We start from the raw sequence: 16,978 nt of genomic DNA on the forward strand, positions 1-16,978 counted from the left end.
AAAGACAGTAGAATGGATCGGATATAACTTTCCTAGGTACGTATGTGAATACACCACCAGTGTAACTCCACATCATATACAACCACAAGAATGGGATCCTAACTAGAGTAAGTTATATTCCATGTTTGGATAATATGTCAAAATACACTCTACTGTCATGAATATCTAAAAATATTTAAAAATTTGAAAAAAGAGAATGTTTTGTTGTTGAAGCTAGCCATGATTGCTAAGGGTGTATCTTGCCTTCCGCACAACGAGGTGAAAAGTCTAACTAGCCTGCAGGGGGAAGTGGGGTGGGAATCCTTCAAATAGAAATTCACAGCAATTCTTTTCCCACACAAATTCTGGGACACACAATTGTACATCTGAGGGATAGCTACTCACCAATTGAACTTACAAAGAGAAAAGAAATACTTCTTTCAAGAGTGCCACACTTAAAGGAAGGTATTGAGAAGGCCTGTGTTAAGGAAATGAGGAAGGGGGAGGGAAACAAAATTACAGACATTGCACATTTACTTAATTGTACGTATGTCATGGAAGGAAGTTTTAGACGAATATAGACCAAAATATTATCAACCACTATCTGGGCGGGAAGCCTGTGGATGATTTAATTGCTCTTCCTAGTTTTCTATAATGAGCATATATTACTATTACATTTTTCTCTATATATTTTACTGCATCCAGTAAAGTGTGTAAAAATAAATATCTAAGCTATAAAAATATATACTCTTTATTATTTAGATAAGAATATTTAGAAGAGGAAAAGAGGGTAGACCTGGGGTGACCCCAGACCCTTCCTCTGTCTGCAGAGGTGCCTGTCACTTGCTTGGCTAAGGGAATTATGTCCCTCTGGGGATCAAAAGAATGGCTCTCCTGCTCTTGTCTGAGCCACCCATGGGTCAGCCCAGTGCCACTGAAGCATATTGAGCAAGGGACATAAATGAAGCAGCAGCCCAGTGCACCTCCCAGCTGTCAGACTTACTCTCAGTCCATGGGCTCCAGCAGCCCCTGTCCCCAAGTCACTTCTTAGGGAAACATGGCCAAGCCACCTGGCTGAATGGGTGGCCTGAGCTCCTGCCACATGACATCAGTCAGGGCGGGCTCCCCTTTGGTGGTCCCGCCCCTTCCCTCCCACCCAGAAACCTGATCCAGCTGAAGGACTGATTGCAGGAAAACTTGGCATCTCCCCAACTCTGGTGGCCGGGAGTGCTAGCTGCAGCCCGAGAAGTTGCAAGCAGCCGCTGCAAGGCAGGCTGACTGGGACATGAGTTTGGCAGGGGGTGAACAGGCTGGCCTCCGGCAGGACTCACTCTGAGTGTCCACTCCGAGGCCCTCCCACGCTTGCGAAGCTCGCCATGAAGCAGTGGATCCGGCGGGTGCTGCTTGCCTGGCTGCTCCTGATGCTCCTGGCACAGGGAGAAGGTAAGGGGGCTCAGGGGACACACACAAGACTGGACTGGCCATCTATGGCCCTGGAGTGGGGGAGGCCCTGGAGTGTTGAGAGAAGGAGAGTGTGGAGCAGTCTTGCTGCAGGAAGGTCAGCTATCTTGCCACACGTGAGCATGAGAGCATTTTGAGGCATCATGGTCAAGCTAGAGAGTTGGGGAAGTTGAGCTTGGTGACAGCAGGGCTTCTGAGAGGGGAGCAGAGCAGTACCTTGTTTAGCAGAAATATGCAGACAGGCGCCAGGAGAGAGGCTCTTCTCCTCTTTGCCCTGTCCCTAAACTCATCAAGTGGCAGCGGCAAAGGAACTTAGAGCTTATTTGGTTCACTTATTCCTGTGGTAAGCATGATCCAGAGTGCAGGAGTAATTCACTCAAGGTCACACGGCTTGTCAGCAGCAGAGTTGATCTAGAAATCTTCCTTCGTCTTCTCTGGGTTTTCTTGTCTAGGTTCTCTGGTCTCTTTCCTACAGTTGCCTTCCAGGGCTAACTTCCAGTAATACCAAACTTCTCTCCATTCCCCATTCCCATCTTTTCTGACTTCCTTGAAAACGGCATTTTAGTCACAAAAGGAACTGTTTCCTTCTGCTGCAGACCATGTCCATCCCTTATAGGAAGTTTTCTCCTTCTACAGAACTGGGTTGGACCAGCCTCATTGGGGCAGAGTGCAGGTGTCACCCAGGGGGCTGGACAGGTGTAAAGGGCTGTGGGCGAAATGATTTTCTGCCATGATCTGTCACTGGGGAAACTCAGAGGGTGAAGCAAATGCAGTCCATAGGTGATGACTGGTCCGGGGCTTCCTGGACCGGGTTACACGGCCTCCTTCTCACAGTGGACCTTTCCTCCAAGGGTCCCTGGGATCAAGTTAGTGCTCTCCACACAACCAGAGTCCCACTTGGTGGGATCTGGGCTGACCCGGTCATCATGAAGAGACACAGAGGTCTGGGTGTGAGTCTCAATTCCTCCACGTTCAGTGCACGATTCTCACCCTTCTGAGCTTTGGAAGTTCTTGTCTATAAAATGGGCTGCCATTCAGAGACTGAAATGAAGACAATGTTATTGGATATTATTCCAAAAAACCACTATCTCTTGCTTTCCCTCTCTCTCTGCTTGTCTCTGTCCTTCTGAGGGAGGCTGAAAGTTTATCGGGGTAGGTGGGTAAAACCCAGGAGGGAGCCACAGGACGGACATGCTGCAGACCTTCAGGGAGGGGCAGGATGAGAGGAGGCTGTGCCCTGGATTGGAAGCCAGGTTTGCAGCACCTGGTCTGGAAAGAGGCCTGTGGACCCTGCAGTCCCAGCTCTTCCTTGCCACCTGTACCCTGCTCTGGTCTGTGTCCTCCCCACCATATTTCACTTCTCTCTTTAAGAACTGTTCTTACTATTTCCCAGAAGGAATCTGGGGTGCACATGAAACCCCATAGAATAGGGCCAGGGCCTAGGCACTGGGCCTTCTCATCTCCCCTTTTTTTCCCATAGCCTCCTGCTCTGGAAGCAATTTGGTTCCTCCAGGGTCCCTCCATACCTCACCCTCATCTCCTTCCTAACCCTGTCCAGTTTGTCCACCAGGTCATGATAAGAAAGGGACTTGGCATCATGCGTGGCTCCCCTGTATCATGTGTGGCTTTTGGCAGGAGGAAGAGGGGATGCCAGCTTTCATGCGATGCCCATCTTCCTTCTTCAACAGTTGCAGCCCAGGGTCAAGATGGAGGCAGCAAGCTGTGTGCTGCTGCAGTCTGACCTTGGCTGAGGAAATCCTGGGGCAGACCTGTGGGCCCAGATACCTTGCACATGGGGCCACCCTTTCTCGTGGTCCTCTTGCCTGTCAATAGCACACACACCCACAGCCCACTTCCCTTTAGCTGCTTTGGCTTCCTTTCTACCTTTCTTGGCCCTCACCTGTCTCCTATCACCTTCCCTGGGAAGCGGGCTCTCTGCCCTCCTGTAAATTTGTGCACAGGCTGTCCTATGAGAGTACTGGAATTTTGGCAAGACTCTCTACAGACAAAATGCTCTAAGGATGGGAATTTCAGTCTGTTGTGGGGCTCTGGTCCTTTCAAGAGCTTACCAGGGCGAGAGAACCAGGGAATGTTTCCGGGCTCCGGTTTCCACTTTGAGCTGTTCTCCTTCCTAGCCAGGCAGAAGGGGACCTTCCAGGTCCAGAACTCCACCAGGCCCGCCCTGCTGAGGCTGTCAGACCACCTCCTGGCCAACTACAGAAAGGGTGTGCGGCCAGTGAGGGACTGGAGGAGGCCCACCACCATCTCCATTGATGTCATCGTCTATGCCATCCTCAACGTGGTGAGTGTGTGGCCTGACTGCCCACTTTCCATGCAGAGGTGGACCCTCGAAAGTGAGGCCAAGTCACCTCCCAGGCAGGACAGAGCCCTATTACCTGAGGTCTGGACTGTCGCAGAATCTCCACAGCTGCCCAAACCATGAGCCTGGGCCTTTGCACACCCCTAAAGCCAGTGGTCACTTCATGCCTGTGGTTGTCCATACAGTAACCTGGTAATCGCCTCCCTATGTCAGTCATGTGGGGTGAAGACTATTCTATTCATCTCTATGCTTTTAGTGCCTTACACAGGTCCTTGGTACATGGCAGGTGTCACTAAATGTTGACAATAGATCAATTGTCAACCAATAAATCAATCAAATAATGAGTTCCTTCATCAATTACTCTAGCAGGGTGGGGTGCTCTGCCCAGCAGAGGTTAGACATTGTATAGAGATATAAACAAGAAGGCGATTGCAGAGACGCAGTGGCACTGTGTTGGGGTGCGGAGGCAGGACCTGACTCCACAGCATGCTGCAGTCACCCTGTGCCCCTTGATGCAGGATACAGTCATGGCCTTCAGAACATCTCTGGAAAGAAGCACAGAAAACTGCTTACCACATTCTCCAGGAAGTAGAAACTGGGATTAAATGAGGGGAGGGAGAGTGGTGAACTTTTCACTTTATGTGGTTTTGGGCATATATATTTTGTGTACCTTCTATAATTATCATCTATTATGGTATATATAATATAATAGAAGATAACAAAGTATATTTATACCTATTACATAATCTCTCTATTATTGTGTAATATATTTATACCCCAAATATAACATACAATATATATGTGATAAAATACAATGTGTGTGTGAACACACACACACACACACACACACACACACACACATCTTCGAAGTTGAAAGGAAGTCATATTTCCTTCTAGTGTTCCCTAATAAAACATCAACTGTTCCTGGCTGGTCAAACAGCTCCAGCTTATCCCCAGGCCCCTTTCACTGAGTCTCCTTCCCAGGGGCATAGGAGCGCAATGAAGCAATTCTTTTTGGGTGTGGTACATGCAGGGCCATCAATCTGAACTCTCTTTTCTTTCCCAGGATGAGAAGAACCAGGTACTGACTACCTACATCTGGTACCGGCAGGTGAGCAAAGCAGCCCCTCACCCAAGCCCACTTGCTAGGATGGGGACTTCTCCTAGGAAGGCCTTCTCTGTTTGAAAGAGTCAGGCATCTCAATGGTCTTGGTGAGGAAAGGCGTGGGGAGAGGTTCAAAGGCATGCTCAGCATGAGATTCAGGAGTCTGGAATCTTCCTATCTCAGGACAGGGAACAGAAGGAAGCTTAAAGCTCAGTAGAGAGGTCAGACACGGTGGGGCACACCTTTAATCCCAGTGACTCGAGAAGCTAAGGCAGGAGGATTGCAAGTTCACAGCCAGCATCAGCCACTTAGCAAGGCCCATAGCAACTTAGTAGAACCCTGTCTCAAAAAAAAAAAGAAAGAAAGAAAGAAAAAGGACTGGGGATGTGGCTCCGTGGTTGAGCACCCCTTGGTTCAATCCCCAATACCCACCCCCCCAAAAAAATCAGTAGGGAGGAAATCTCTCAAGCCCTCTGGTTTCTGAAGTTCCTCACAGCATCCCAGACAAGTGCTTGTCCAACCCCTGTTGAAGTACCTCCTCTAGCACCTGGAAACTCAAGAGTCAGCCACTTCACTTTCAAGCAGCTCTAATTACTAGAAAGTTCTTCTTTCAATTTGGTTAATTGGGTGACTGAAACTGTTCATCTACTTAGCCCTCACAGTCTTGACCATGTCCCTACTCATCCAGTTTCTGATGGGCATGGACCAGGCGCTGGTATGCAGATATCTCTGAGATCTTAGTCAGGCTCTAGTTCTGAACTAGAAACAGGAGAGGTGGTTGCCCACAGGCAGGTCTTGCTCTGGTGGACCCTAGGGATGTGGGGAAGAAGTCAGAACAGAAAGGGAAACTGAAATGGCTAAAGAGAAGGGCAGGAGGATGAGGACTATTCACAGAAGTCAAGCAGAGAGGCTCTGCAGACACGGGTCTGTGAGGTCCTTGCCCACTCTCATGGGCATGCTGCACCAGCAGCAGCAGCAGCTCATGGGGGCAGGGAGTAGGGTAGAGGAGGAAGCCAGAAAGTTGATCTCTGAGATACTGCTCCATTTCTGCCTCACAGAAGGATTCCTTGATAAAGAACACCTTGCCTCAAAGGAAGGGACCTAACATGGATAGGCATCCTGGTTCTCCTTTCCCTGGAACATCAGCCTAGGCCCCACCTCTATACCTCTAGGGTCACTTGTCTGCCCAGCTGGTTGTTGTCAGCAGGAGGAAAGTTCAGTCTGCTATGTACCAGCAACAGTGCCAAGGGACTGGAAATGGAGACACAATCTAGACTCAGACCCTGCACATGATGAGCTCACAGACTAGTGGAAGCCACAGAATGTGGGACAGACCATTAACATGCAACACAACAGCTGCTCATCATGGCCACGATGGAAGACTGACCAATGGGTACACAGAGGAGGTACATATAACATGACAGGGGGCCTGGAGAAGGGGGCATAGACGCCTTGGCTAAGTCTGAGTGCAAGGTTCCTTAGCAAAGAAGACAGGGATTGCAACATGGGAGAAGGTGTAGGGGACGCAGAGATGTGGAGGTTTTAATAGTATTTAATTCCATGTGGAAGAAGTGTAGAATTCACATTGACCTTGAGGTTTAACTTTACCCTAAAAGGAATGAGACACCATTGAAGAGTTTTGGGCAAAGGAGTGCTATGGTCAGACTTGAACTGGCCATTCTGGCATAGTAAGAGTGGAGAATACATTGATCAAACTTACCAACATCCACCTCTGCTGTAAGGTGGATGTTTTTGTTCCCATTCTTGTGTATGTAAACCAAGACCCAAGAAGTTATTTGTTCAAGATCCTGAAGTTGATGGTTAAGGATCTTGTAAGATTGAAAATGGTTGCAGACCTTCCTAGGGAGAGAATGCCTCAGTCTGTGTTGTTATGCATGTAGGGACAGTGTGAGGACAGAGGTGGGGGCTTGCCATTACTGCTGAGTGCTTTGGGTGCCACTGACACCCAGATTTTCCTGAGAAGATGGCCAAATGTTGCCTGGGCATGAGGAGTGAAGCCAGCCTGGTGTCCAGGAAACCCTCACAGGAGATGGAGGGGCCCTGGTAACCATTGTCCCTCCTCCTCTAGTTCTGGACTGATGAGTTTCTCCAATGGAACCCGGAGGACTTTGACAACATCACCAAGTTGTCCATTCCCACAGACAGCGTCTGGGTCCCGGACATTCTCATCAACGAGTTGTGAGTACTGTCACTGGAGGCTGGGTGACTGGGTGGCACAGTGGTGGGAGAAGTCAGGTAGCTGGGAGACAAGATGGCTGCCATTGTATTTGAGATACAGTTTCACCAGCTGTACATAAAGTTAGCTAGAGATCAAGTTCTCTTGTCTTTTTTTTTCTTTCTTTCTTTTTCTTTTTAAAACTCATCTTTTTTGTGCCCGACTTTGAAACTCTGTACTTCATTAGTCCAAGGGCCCTCATCTCAGGGAAAGAAGCCAGTGAATGAATTCACACTGAGTTATAATAGCCTAATGGGGACAGCTGCATTTTAAAAGAGGACAGTTATGTTTCTGAAAGGAATGGAGCACTGATGGCAGCCACTGTGCCTGGCCTCAGAGGAGATTTGGAGCTAAGGATCATGCTCAAATCTCCCACGCCACGTATGTGCCTTCAATCTGAAGTGGGTCCCATCAGTCATTATTTCTAGCAGCCAAACAGTCTCATTTGGCCTCAGCTAACAGAACTTCTTCCCATTCTGAAGGTTCATTTAGGGTTCACCAACTGAACTTCTGAACAGCAGGGAAAATGGTGGGGATAGATAGAAAGGGGAAGGTGGCAAGTAGGACCACCCAGTACCCACTTCATTGCCCAACTCCACAGGGCACTGACATTTTCTCAAGGGAGGCCATTGACCATGACCCACCCCTCAATGCCCTGCATAGCTCAGACTGGGGCCTTTCTGGGAAATCCGTTTCCAACTGAATCTCTACTTTCAATAGAGAAGTAGTGAAGTAGTGAAGGAGTCTTAACTTCTCATCTCTCAGCCTGACCCCACAGAAGATTGAAGGCTCCGACCCTGGGTTCAGCTCACTTCATGCCATTGTGGTCACTTGGGAGAGCCTAAGGGTCCAGGATCAGCCAAAAGAGTGAGATGAAATCTTGTTGGACATTCCTGGGTTCCCCTAATTCTTATCCATGATTTTTCTAGTTCTTTTTCCACTGGAGATTATTTTCATTTTCGAGGACTTCTAGGAAAGGGAAATAAAGAGAAATCAGTCAAATAGAACACAAGCTTCTGCTCTCCTTCCACACCTGCCTGTAATCTCAGTTCTAGAGGTTCTGGGAGCTAAGCTCTGCCTAGTCCAGGTGTACATGTGCACGAGATTGTGTGTGTGTGTGTGTGTGTGTGTGTGTGTGTGTGTGTGTGAGAGAGAGAGAGAGAGAGAGAGAGAGAGAGAGAGAGAGAGAGAGAGAGAGAGAGAGAGAGCATGGAGAGAGAGCATGGGGGCAGCAACTGGGCAACTCCCTACAGCCTGAGGCTTTGCCTTTTGTGGTTAGGTTGTCAGAGGAGTGAAGGAGAAATGCCCTTTCCTACTTGGAAAGTAACCTTGTCAATGGTGGGTTAGGAAACCTAACAGAATAGAACATGGGCAAGCTGCTCACGGACAAAACCATCTGGGTTATCCTGCTGCGTGTTCCATTCCTGAGTTTCTTTCCTTACTGGGCTGCTCAGAGGTCTTCACATTCCCAGGGCTGAATCTGCCTCTTAAGCTTCCACATTGTTGTCTCTTCCCTGACCAGTGTGGACGTGGGGAAGTCTCCAAGTATCCCATACGTGTATGTTCGGCATCAGGGTGAGGTCCAGAACTACAAGCCCCTCCAGGTGGTGACCGCCTGCAGCCTCGACATCTATAACTTCCCCTTCGATGTGCAGAACTGCTCGCTGACCTTCACCAGTTGGTTGCACACCAGTGAGTATGTGGGCTTTGAGAGGTGGGGGCAAGAACACCCAGGCAAGGAGCACTCTAAGAAGCATTCTCCCTTATCACCCATTTTATTGAACTTACCTCCTTTCTTTTCTTCTCCTCCTCCTCCTCCTCCTTCTCCTCCCCTCTCCTCCCCTCCCCTCCCCTCCCCTCTCCTCTCCTCTCCTCTCCTCTCCTCCTCTCTCCTCCTCATTCTCCTCCTCCTCCTCCTCCTTCCCCTCCCTCTCCTCCCCTCCCCTCTCCTCTCCTCTCCTCTCCTCTCCTCTCCTCTCCTCTCCTCTCCTCTCCTCCTCTCTCCTCCTCATTCTCCTCCTCCTCCTCCTCCTTCCCCTCCCTCTCCTCTCCTCCCCTCTCCTCTCCTCTCCTCTCCTCCTCCTCCTCCTCCTCCTCCTCCTCCTCCTCCTCCTCCTTCTTTTTCGGTGGGGGTCCTAGGGATTGAATCCAGGACCTCACACGTACTAAGCTCTACTACTGAGCTTTGTTCCCAGCCCAACCACTAATCTTAATGTCATTGAGACTCTATTTCCTCATCCTCCAAATGGGGTCAATATCATTGTCCTCGCTGCCTCCCCCGGTCGTGGTAAGGATTTCATGAGACAGCTTGAACCAACATCACATGCTTATTAAGGGACAATTCTTTTCTAAATATCACAAATAGGATCTGGCACTAAAGGTCTCTCAGACCCACTCACTTCTCTTCACCCTCCGCCAAGCCATCCTCATCTCCTGCCCAGATTTCACCATTTGTTCTTGTCCCCCTCCAATTCATGTTCCTCACAGCAGCCAGTGAACTCTTATTAAAATGCAAATCTGATTGTGTCACTTAAAACCCTGATGGCTTCCCAGCAGTCCTGGAACACATTCCAAATCCTTGACCTAGTCCTGCCCACAGTCCACCTCTCCAGCTTCATCTGGTGCATGCTCTCCGAGCTCTGCTCCAGCCCAGCTGCTTTCTTCTCTGGGCCCACAGCCCCTGTTCCTCCACTTCACCCCATGCTGTTTCCCCTCCTAGGCTACCTCCCTTCCTGCTCCCCCACCTGCCCCACAACTGTACCCAGCCTAGCCAAACTCTCCATTCAACCTTCTGATCACCGCCTAAGTATCAGCAACTCTGGGAAAGCCTCCTTCACTCCCCAGAGGAGGCCATCCGTGTGGTGCAATTGTTAAACACCCTGTTTTTCTCACCACCTCTATTGCCCTGTCAGTACTTGTTCACTGTCCACTTCTTCAGTAGATATAAACTTAGAGAGGGCAGGCAGGGACATGACTTCCGGCCCACCACTAGATCCCTAGCACAGGGCCTAGCACAAAGGAAGATGCCTGGCAAATTACTAAGTGGATGAGTGTCAGGTGCCGCTAAGAGGGCAAGGGAGTAAACACTGCCTGGCTGCAAAAAGGCAGCCTCCGTTTCTATTCCAATTTATTCATTATGTTAAACTTAAATTATGGCAGTAATACTTAATGTCCTTGACCAGAAACCAAAACTACAGAGAAGGCCAAAGTCTCCTTTGACCTCTATTCTCAATCTCAAACTCTTCACTAAAAATTCCTTGCAATAAGAGTTAACTGTTTTTATGAGTATTAACTTCATGAAGTATGTTCTTCCAGCTCCTTCTCTATGTGTTTATATCCACACATGTGCACACATGTGCTCACATGTACGTTTCTATGGAAATATGGCATATACTATCATATACTGCTACTTGATTCCTTTTCCTCAATCATAGCCTCTGGATGTTTTTTCATGTTATTGCATACTGAGATGGTTCTCATGAATTTTAACTGCCATAGAGTGATCTGGATACACCATAATTTATTAAGCATTTTCTTGTTGATGGACACTTAGCTCTTTTCCAGTATTTTGCTGCAGTGGATACTCTGGCCCTTGCTAATGTATATATGCATCTTTTTCTTTCGCATAGAGAGAAGTGGAACTGCTCTGCCAGAAATGAGGAGCTTTCTCATTTTTCTAGTTCACCTTCAAAGACAGGTGGCTCTATAAGGCAAAGATGAAGAATTAATGGGTAGTTTTATGTGTGCATGTATTGTGGTGCTAGAGTTTGAATGTAGGGCTTTGAACTTGGCAAGTGCTCTACCACTGAACTACACTCCCAGACCTTGTTTAAAAAAAAAATTATTTTGCTATGTTGCGGAAGCTGGCCTTGACTTGCCATCTCCTGCCTCCACCTCCAGAGTACTTGGGATTACAGGCATGTACCACCATGCCCGGCCTATGTGTGATCTTTTATTTCCCCACTTTTTTTATCGTTGTATTTGACCAATATCATTCCCCAGTATTTCCCCTTTCCCTCCCGACCTCCCTTCCCCTCATCCCTTTGCTCTATTCTACTGATCTCCCTTAAATTTTCTAGGATTCACCCCACCTTTCTTTTCTTTTTTTTCTCTTACTTTCGCATATGAGTGAAAACATATGACCTTTGGCCTTTCAAGTTTGGCTTATTTCGCTTAACATGTTTTCAAGTTCCATTCATTTTCCTGCAAATGACAATTTCATTTTTCCTTATGGCTGAATAAAACTCCATTGTGTATATACGCCACTATTTCTTTATCCATTAATCTGTTGATGGATACCTAGTCTAGTTCCATGGTTATTATGAATTGTGCTGCTGCAAACATGGGTATGCATGTATCACTGTAGTATGATGACTTTAATTCTTCAGTGTAAATACCAAAAAGTGGTATAGCTGGGTCATGTGTTGGGTCCATGCCTAGTCTTTTTTCTCCCGTATTATTTTGTAGGTGTATTATAATCGTACATAATGATGGGTTTTGTCGTTACATATTTGTACATGCACAGAACACAGCAATGTAATTTAACCGATATCACTCCCCAGCACTTCCCCCTTCTCTCCTCACTTCCCACCCCTGGTGCCTTTTCTCTACTGCTCTCCTTTTGATTTTCATGGAATCCACCCTTTTTCCTTTTTCCTTTAAAATATATGACCTTTGACTTTCCAAGTTTGACTTATTTCGTTTAACATGTTGGTCTCTAACTCCATTCATTTTCCTGCAAATGACTTCGTTTTCTTTATGCCATGCCTAGTCTTTTGAAGAACCTCCATATGGATTTCCATAGTGGTGGCCCTAATTTATAATCCCACCAACAGTGTAAAAGTATTCCTTTTTCTCTACATCCGCTCCAGCATTTATTTATTATTATTGTTTCTATTCTGATGACTGCCATTCTGACTGGCTATGTAGGAGTTTTCTGATGAATGGTTTATATGATTCTTTGTGCTGTACTGTATGTTTTCACTCAAGGTTTCCTCTGCCCACACTGCAGGCCTGAGATAGGCATGGTGTGTAATATTGCCTCATTTTACAGCTTAGAAAACTAAGGCTGGAGATTAAGAGCAGAGGCCTGAGGTCCACTCACCTGACATCAGAATTCCTTGGTTGCAGCCCACCCATTCGTCACCTTTGCAGGGTCTGGCAGGCTCCAAGCACTGGATTTCAAAACTGGCCTCATTTCTTCTCTCTCAGTTAAGGACATCAACATCTCCCTGTGGCGCTTGCCAGAAAAAGTGAAGTCTGACAAGAGCGTCTTCATGAATCAGGGCGAGTGGGAATTACTGGGGGTGCTGCCCCAGTTCCGGAAGTTCACCATGGAAAGCAGCGACTGTTATGCAGAAATGAAGTTCTATGTGAGTGGGAGTAGATGTGGGTAAAACGGTGACAAACTACTAGCCCTTCATACCCGGGAGGTTTACAGAGGTATATTAGGAAAAACTTCCCTAGCCTTTTTCCCTGTTAGACATCCCCTGGCGCTTCAATGAAGTAGACGGGGAAACTCAAACTAATGATCCCTTACACAACAGAATAGTTACGAGCCTAGATTGAGAGGCGGGATATGGGCACTGTCCATTTCCTCCTCTGAGCAGTCCAGGCTGGAAGCTCCAGGAAGCCAGGGTGTGTAGGCTAGAGGTGATAGCTCCTGGGTGCAGAGCTCATCTGCCTCAGGCTTCCCCAAGCTTCTCTCCTGGTCCCAGGTAGTCATCCGCCGGAGGCCCCTCTTTTATGCAGTCAGCCTGCTGCTGCCCAGTATCTTCCTCATGGTCATGGACATCGTGGGCTTCTACCTGCCCCCAGACAGTGGCGAGAGGGTCTCCTTCAAGATCACACTCCTCCTGGGCTACTCGGTTTTCCTGATCATTGTGTCCGACACGCTGCCGGCCACTGCCATCGGCACTCCCCTCATTGGTAAGGCCCCTCCTGGGAGAGGAGCTCAGTCTGGTGAATCTGGCCCCCTCCCACCTCCTGTGTGTGTCTCCTCCCTCTGCCCTGGGGCACACAGGTGTCTACTTTGTGGTGTGCATGGCTCTGCTGGTGATAAGCTTGGCTGAGACCATCCTCATTGTGCGGCTGGTGCACAAGCAAGACCTGCAGCAGCCTGTGCCCGCCTGGCTGCAGCACCTGGTTCTGGAAAGGATCACCTGGCTACTTTGCCTAAGGGAGCAGTCAACCTCCTGCAGGCCCTCAGCCACCACCCAGGCCACCAAAACCAACAACTGCTCAGGTAAGAGAGGGAGGAAGAGAGAGGGGCCTTTTCCAGCTTGGTTGTAGGGACATGGTAGGGAATCTCTGGAGGATCTTTGGCAAGGCCTGGGAATTTGGCAGTCTTGTACCACTCCAAGCCTTATTGGGGGTGGGTAGTCTTCAGCCAAAGATGTCAGTGCAGACCTGTGTTCCACTTTCACACCTTTCATCAGCTCGGGTGTGCATGAAGAGGGCAGGAGGCCTGGAGGCTGAGCATGGTAGAAGCTGAGCCCTCTGGGCTGATAATGGCCTCTGAGATGGGCCTATGGAAGAGGTCAGATGGATGCCGTGCAGGTAGTTATTGGTCTCCTTGACTCATATGGTCAAATACTGAAACTGGTACTTCCTCAAACTTTCTCATTTTAAATAACTCAAGGGCCAGATCCTTTAATCATCTATGAAGTAGAAAGATAGGGGTTCAGAGATACTAAACATGGAGCTCACACCTCCTGAGGACCTGTCATAGCAGCTGTTTGTTGTTGGTGATGGTGGTGTTTGGTTGATTGATTTGTTGAGCATTCTGTGCCAAGAATGTACAAAGCACTCTGTGTGCATTATCCCAGGTAATACTCATGATGACCCAGGAGGATTGAATGAGTTAACAGGGGCATGGAGAAGTTAAATAGCTCCCTCTACATCACAGAGCCAGGGACTGGAAGAAACATGATTCGAACCCAGGCTCTCTCAGTTCCTTTTCATCCTTCCTCCTGCATTCAAGCTTTCTACATGAGGCTTGTAGTGCATCCAAGACCATTTCATCAAGAGCTGATGAACTAGTCCACCAGCCTAATGCTTCACTTCAATTGGATAAGGTAGTTATCCCTGAAGCTGTACTTTCTGGTCCAGAAGGACATGGAGTTATGGAGAGGAGGACATTGACTCCTGCCAGTCACCCCCTTCTTAGGTAATATGATGTAGCAGAGAGAACAGTGAATCAGGAATCCAGGTACTTGGTATTGGTGGTCTCTCCATTAAATGAGGCTTCAGTTGCATTAATCATTTAACTTCCCTGAGCTCAGCATCATCATAGAAAATCAGGGAGAGTAATCGCTCTTATTCTGCCTCTCTCGTGGGGATGCTGTGAGGTTCAAATGAAATAATGAATGTCAGATTGTTGAGGAAGACTAATAGTTTTTAATTTTTTTTTAAAAAGGCACAAGAAGGATAAACATTAATTCTATGAAACTGGTGACTTGAGAAAGGGGTACAGAATGTGACTAAGGAGGAAATACAGGAATCCTCAATCATACTCATTTTTAAAATTTGTTTAAGTTAGAGGGTGATTATGCAGATATGGAAGTTATTCTCAATACTTTTTACATCTAAAATTATTAATATAAAAATTTCCACATGCTGTAGAAAGATAAGGCACAGTATTTGGACAATCCAGTTGTCCTCTCTTCCACCAATTCTCTGTCCTTCTTCCAGCCATGGGAAACCACTGTAGCCATTTTGGAGGACCCCAGGACTTGGAGAAGACCCTGAGAGGCAGGGGCAGCCCTCCCCCACCACCACGGGATGCTTCACTAGCAGTGCGTGGGCTGCTGCAAGAGCTGTCCTCTATCCGGCACTACCTGGAGAAGAGGGATGAGATCCGTGAGGTGGCCCGGGACTGGCTGCGGGTGGGCTCTGTGCTAGACAAGCTGCTCTTCCGCATCTACCTGCTGGCAGTGTTGGCCTATAGCATCACCCTGGTCACACTCTGGTCCATTTGGCATTATTCTTGAGTGGGCACAGCCCAGCAGGGTAAGAGGTACAGGGCTGGTTAAGATGGGGATGTAAGATATTTGCTTAGCTCCTTGAGGGCCCAGGGGATGCCGGGGACATTCCCAAGACATAGATGCATCTCATGCTCTGTTTCCAATGCCATTTTGCCTAAGCAATTCTGAACTAGGGTCTGAATTCTTTGCCCCAAAATGTAGTGTTTAAGATCCTTGCAGCGAACCCCCATCCACAACTGCTATCCAAAATGACTTTACATCATGCTTTACATCTTAGATTAGGAGAAACCCAAGCATTCCATAACTCCACTCTACTTATCTAGGCCTCAAGTCTCAGTTTCCCCTTTGGCACATCCCTGAAGAAACACTTGGAATTCTGCTCATTTCCACCAACTTTGTTTTTAGATCGAAGGCAAAATCAACTGTCTGCTACCTAGACCTGATAATTCTGCACTATGTTTATTCAAGCCTAATGTTTCCTTCTTCACATCACCTGTGGTCACTTCTCAAACACTCATGCTTCAGCAACTAGTGTGTTGGGGGGGACAATAAAGTGCTAAAAACCCTTAAACTCTCTTCTTGATCATTGTCAACTGCTTTGGGGAAAGATTGGATGAGTGGAAGAAGAGGTTTAAAGTTATTAGTAGGAATGAGGTTTGGGAATTAGTTGTAGTTTCAGTTGTTTGATGCTTTCTGAATGAGGGCACTGGAGGGTGAAATGGTAGCTGGTGTGAAGATGGAACCACAGGAGGAGGGATTGATGATATGAAGGTCAGGACTGTGAACACTCAGCAATGGAGAGGGAAGAGGGTAAGATTAGTTCTGTGGCTGAAAGATGCTGGAATGACCCACATGGTCTTGTTATTTTGGCCTATGATCTCTCAGTGAAGCTGGGAGCAAGCTCTCGCTCAGAAAGAAGATCCTGCAATGGCGATGAGGACTTCAGCACCATGGCCAGCACCAAGGGATTTGGTGCTTAGAAAACAGTAAGAAAGCCAAGGCTGGGGTTTACCCATCTCCTTTGGGAACTCTCAGCAGTCACCCCAGGCACATCCACCAGAAAGCAGGGCCATGAGGGAGGCAGAATTGGTAACAATGCTCTTTGATCTGACCCCTCATATCCTAGTGCTCTTTAAAACATCAGGGCTTAAAACATGCTAAGAAGCACCCTATCTCCATAACTTCATCCACCTAGCGTTCAGAGAAGAGGAATGTTAGACTCTATCAAAAGTGACCTGTCTGAGTATCTGAAGTGTATGGAGAATACTTTCTCTGGCTCTCCCAGGCTCATTGGAACTTTACCCTCTCTTCTGTCACTGAGAGCAACCATGATGGAGAGGAGTTAAATGCAGTCAGGCTAAAAAAAAAAAAAAAAAAAAAAGGACCCAATTCAAAAGAAATACCTGTGATGAATTCTGACATTTCCACTGTATTCCCAGTTGTTCCAGGGCGGTCAATTATAAAAGGCTCAGTGTGGGACACCTGAAATAATACATTCCCTTAACCGCAAACTCTGCAATTATAGTTGATAAATCATCCTAGAGGCTGAGAAGAGGTCATAACTGTGGACTCCTGAGTTCTTCATGTCTAAAACAGCCTAGAGGCTGAGGGAGGGGGGTATCTAGTTTAACTTCCCTCAGCTTCTTCTTACCTCAGGCTCCCAGATGCAGAAAGAACTCATTCAATACTAACTGGCTATTTGATCCTAAGGTGAATTGGCAATGTTGGGGGGGGGGGGTCTCATCTGCCACCTTCACCCAATATATCTGCTTTGGGGATTACTCAGATTTTAGATTTATTTTTGTTTTGTTGATGGTAGGACTCAGGGTCTTTCGGTGTAGAGCAGGAGGCTGTGGCACTGGGAGCTGGCCCCCACTCAACATTGTTGCTTC

General features: G+C 47.6%; 1 protein-coding gene across 1 annotated transcript; it reads left to right on the forward strand.

The window, feature by feature from the left end:
* Nucleotides 1-1,355: 1,355 nt before the first annotated feature.
* Nucleotides 1,356-15,092, forward strand: HTR3A (5-hydroxytryptamine receptor 3A; the record flags this gene model as incomplete). The annotated part of the gene is made up of 9 exons (XM_079103578.1): nucleotides 1,356-1,422; nucleotides 3,576-3,742; nucleotides 4,827-4,871; nucleotides 6,955-7,064; nucleotides 8,624-8,793; nucleotides 12,313-12,473; nucleotides 12,819-13,029; nucleotides 13,124-13,345; nucleotides 14,794-15,092. 9 exons carry the CDS (start codon nucleotides 1,356-1,358, stop codon nucleotides 15,090-15,092), a joined length of 1,452 nt encoding a protein of 483 aa, XP_078959704.1.
* Between the last annotated feature and the right edge of the window lie 1,886 nt (nucleotides 15,093-16,978).

This window comes from Sciurus vulgaris (assembly GCF_902686455.1).
Source record: "Sciurus vulgaris genome assembly, chromosome: 11".
NCBI lineage: Eukaryota > Metazoa > Chordata > Mammalia > Rodentia > Sciuridae > Sciurus > Sciurus vulgaris.